Genomic DNA, 3,950 nt, shown 5'->3' with positions numbered 1-3,950 from the left:
CGACCGTTAAAAGTGTCGGTGCAATCTCGACCGTAAAATATAACTATAATTAGGAGGAAGTATAACAGAATAATTCGGAATGCAGAAACTGAAATTTTAGAAGTATTCAATTTGTTCGGAATATAGATTCCGAATTACTGGGACTTTTAACCATACAAACTAGTTGCTGGACAGAACCAAGTAGTGGTGTACCTACTACTCTGAAAATTGCGTTTCTCGCAAATAACCTGTTTAAGCCACATTTATAATCATCAAAATCAGACGTACACAGATACAAATAAATATTTCGACAATCAAATCCAACATCGAATATTACATAATGTGTTCAAAATGTCCAATGTTCGCTTACTTTACAAAATGTGTTCAAAATGTGTTCACTTACAAAATGAGTCTAGAGTGACATCCTAAAGTGACATTCTACGCCGCAATCGCGCTAAATCAATAAACATCAATTAAGTTAAATAACATAAACTACGAGAAATCAATTGGACATTCTTTAGAGTCTCCCTTTTGAAGTTTACGTCTCGGAACAACATCGCCTTTTTCATTATCCATTAATGCCACGAAATCCGCTTGTCTATCCACGAAACTAGTCTGCCACGAAGAAGCTTCCTGCGTACAATACTTAGTCCACGTCTTACATGTCGGAGGTAATGGACAATGTTGCTTCAACTTAACATAGACAAAATGATCTTGAACCCCTCCGATACATAAAATCTTAGAATGCGGGTCTTGTGGAGGAGTGCCTCGTAATGGAAAAAAAGTTTCACTAGCTCCAGACCTTTCACTCTTAGTCAACAACACTACTACCTTGTTGAAGTAGGAGGCAATGATGTGGCCCATGTCTGGAAACGTTAACCACTTTTCTCTAGGTGCCATGCGCCGACTAGACCTTCTCGTTGGTGGAAAGAAAGCGTCATATAGATATTGATAACGCTCCATAGAACCAAATATCGTCAAATATTCGTCCTTGTGCTTACCTAGCTCCTTTTGCAAGTTTAGTCTAATTAGCTCATAATCAGCTTGATTGTTGCGAGTATCCAAAGCAATAACACGAAATCCGCAGAAGCCATCACCATCGACATCAACTATATCCTCAATATGCGAATGCATGAACAATGGCATTGCATCAAGAAATGAAATATGTCGATCTTCGATTGGATTAACTTTACCGGTACGTGCACCCTTTTGTTTAGAAGACGATGGTGTTGCTTGTGATGATTGGCTAGGCGGAAATTGCACCTCCACATGCTCCCAATAGGAAGGAGACCGAGTAATCGAACTTTCCCCGCAAGCACCCTTTCTTTTTACACCTTTATTCTTTCCAACCACAACCGGAGGTTTCAACGACGTAGAGTGTGGGAATGCAATCTGTCGCAGCTGTTCTCTAATTTGTGCTTTCATAGGGACATCGACTGTTCTTAAACGCTCCTAAAAAAAATAAAAATTATAAGTAATTATCATTCTAACACATTATATAAATACTCATTGATAATTTTATTAGTTTTAGACGAACCAGAATAGCGTTCCACTCCGCCAAGCAAGAATAGTCATCAACTTGTTGTTCAACATCCTCCCGGTCATTGAAAACCAACTTCTTCCAATGGTTGTTAATCTCATCCAGCCTAATAGGTCGGTTGTGGCGAATTTTTTTAGCAAGCACACAAGCACACGGCAATCCATGGGTGCGTTGTAACACACAACCACACTTTTTGCTATCCATGCCAACTTCCTCAACCCTCTTGGTTTCTTCATGAATGTAACCCAATGCATGTCTTGAAACCTTATAAACCACTAAATTGTACATCGGCTTATCATCATATCTGTGCTCTTGTAACGACAAACTGATCCCAAAAGTTGCTTGAATCTCAGTGTGTTGGTTAACCAACATATCATGTATTGCTCCCCAAACCTTGACAAAATCACCATTTGGATCTAACAAGTATTTTTTTAGCACAGCATGTGATGACTCAGCTCTGTTTGTTGTAGTATTCCCAAAATGCATTACACGGTTTGTCCACGCGCTCACAACTTTCTTTTCATCAGTGTCTAGAACTGTTTTTTTGACATAGTTATAAAATCTAGGCCACCTTTCGCATACGGTTCTAAACTTTAAGACCGCTTCAGCATATGCTTCCTCGGTTGGAGAATTCAACACTTCGTAAAAATGAGACATTATGTTTTTAACAACGTCCCCCTGCTTCTCCTCCTCACCATGTTTGATCTTACAAAGCACGCTGCACCTAGCTGAGACATTTTTCTTAACATGAAAGCGACAAACTAGCGGTGTTGCATTTGGAAATACATCGGGAATAGCACTCATCAATGCGGCATCCCGGTCAGTCACAATAACCTTCGGCCCACTGTTTTCGTCCACTAAAAGCATTTGCACTTGTTGTAGAGCCCAAACAAAATTGTCATGTTTTTCATTACTTAGAAAAGCAAAACCAAGTCCAAATGTCTTATTAGTCGATGTGCAGCCGACAATCTCAAACAATGGCATTTTGTACCGGTTGGTTTTATATGTGGAATCCATAAGCAAAACATCGCTAAAAGTATTGAACAGTTGGATAGATTTACGATGTGCAAGAAAAAGGTCTTGAATAGTATCAGACTCACCAACTGTTCTAACTTTGAAATAATAGTTGTTTTCCTCCAGACATTTCAAAAGTTATTGCATTTCACTCCTTGGCCCCCGAGCTGCAAGTTTCAATCTATGTTTGGCATTGTACAATTGCTTGATGCTTGTCGCACTATCTGGATTTCTCTTTTTCAATGTAGACATGATGTTTCTAGGTGGGATTTGATTTCCGGTCATTTCGACAACCATCTCCTTCTCTTCGGGTTTCAAACGCCCCGCAACTAGGTGACCTTGTAAAGCTTTATCCAACACATGGTTGTGAATGCCGGACACAATTGTAAGATTCCACACCTTTGATTTCGGCAAATAACCACGGAGTCTAAACGGACAACCAATTTTCCTCGATCCCCTCTCTTTGATTGATACCTTTTTCTTTCCCTTGTTGTTCGATGGTCTGTACGCACCTCCCCTTCACAACCCAACACAAAACTTGGCTTCCCACTTACCAATCCTTGGTCCGATCTTACAGTTACAACTGTAAAATGTAACTTTTCAGCTTGACCCTTAACCCAATTAATCAACTCATCTCGATCCTTATATGTTTCTTCCGGCACAAAATGCTCACTTGTATCAATGTGAATTTCTGGTGCTTCACACTCAGTAGCTTCATATTTGACAGGATTTGCACAGTTGATGGGTTCGGCATCTTCTACCGGATCTTGTTTACGTAAGCCAAGTACAACCTCCCTCGACTTTTTTGGAAGCTCGTGATCATCATCCATATCTACACATAACACATTTATATCTTATTATTATGAATAACACAAATAGGCATTCCATTATGAATTGTTAGATTAATGTGAAGAAAAAAAAAATGATCATATAAAATAGTACAGTAGCTGCAAATTTTGAAAATTCAAACTCCCAGGAATTCGGAAAACACGTTCCGACCGCTTCTGAGATTTGTTCGGAAAACGTTTTCCGAGCGATTTTGTCAGAAAAGGGTTACGAATGACAGTCTACATATAGCATGTATATAAAAAAAAACAACGGTTCAAACTAAAATTTACCTGGATTTGGAGCCTCCACGAGTATTGAAACGTCTAGGCAAGGTTGCAATCTTGATTTTGAGCCAAAGTTCGAAGCAAACAAAATTTTTGTTGGGGGAGAGTTTTAGATTGAGTGTTTAGGTGAATGAGAGAAAGCTGTAACGTTCTGGTATAAAAACTCAGTCGTTCGGAAAACGTTTTCCGAAAAAAGAGCGAGCGGAAAACGTTTTCCGAACAAATCAAAGTTCGGGTCGTAGTCCCCGAAGTCAACATTAGGGGCAATTTTGGAAGTTTGGGGAGTGCGCGAGAAAATGGATGGG

General features: G+C 39.5%; 1 protein-coding gene across 1 annotated transcript; it reads right to left on the bottom strand.

Annotated features, from left to right (window-relative positions):
• Window positions 1-471: 471 nt before the first annotated feature.
• Window positions 472-2,503, bottom strand: LOC123922822 (PKS-NRPS hybrid synthetase cheA-like). The gene is made up of 2 exons (XM_045975507.1): window positions 1,517-2,503; window positions 472-1,431 (listed from the first exon to the last, which is right to left on the bottom strand). Exons 1-2 carry the CDS (start codon window positions 2,501-2,503, stop codon window positions 472-474), a joined length of 1,947 nt encoding a protein of 648 aa, XP_045831463.1.
• Between the last annotated feature and the right edge of the window lie 1,447 nt (window positions 2,504-3,950).

This window comes from Trifolium pratense, linkage group LG4 (genome assembly GCF_020283565.1).
Source record: "Trifolium pratense cultivar HEN17-A07 linkage group LG4, ARS_RC_1.1, whole genome shotgun sequence".
NCBI lineage: Eukaryota > Viridiplantae > Streptophyta > Magnoliopsida > Fabales > Fabaceae > Trifolium > Trifolium pratense.
This window is presented reverse-complemented; position numbering and strand designations above follow the sequence as displayed.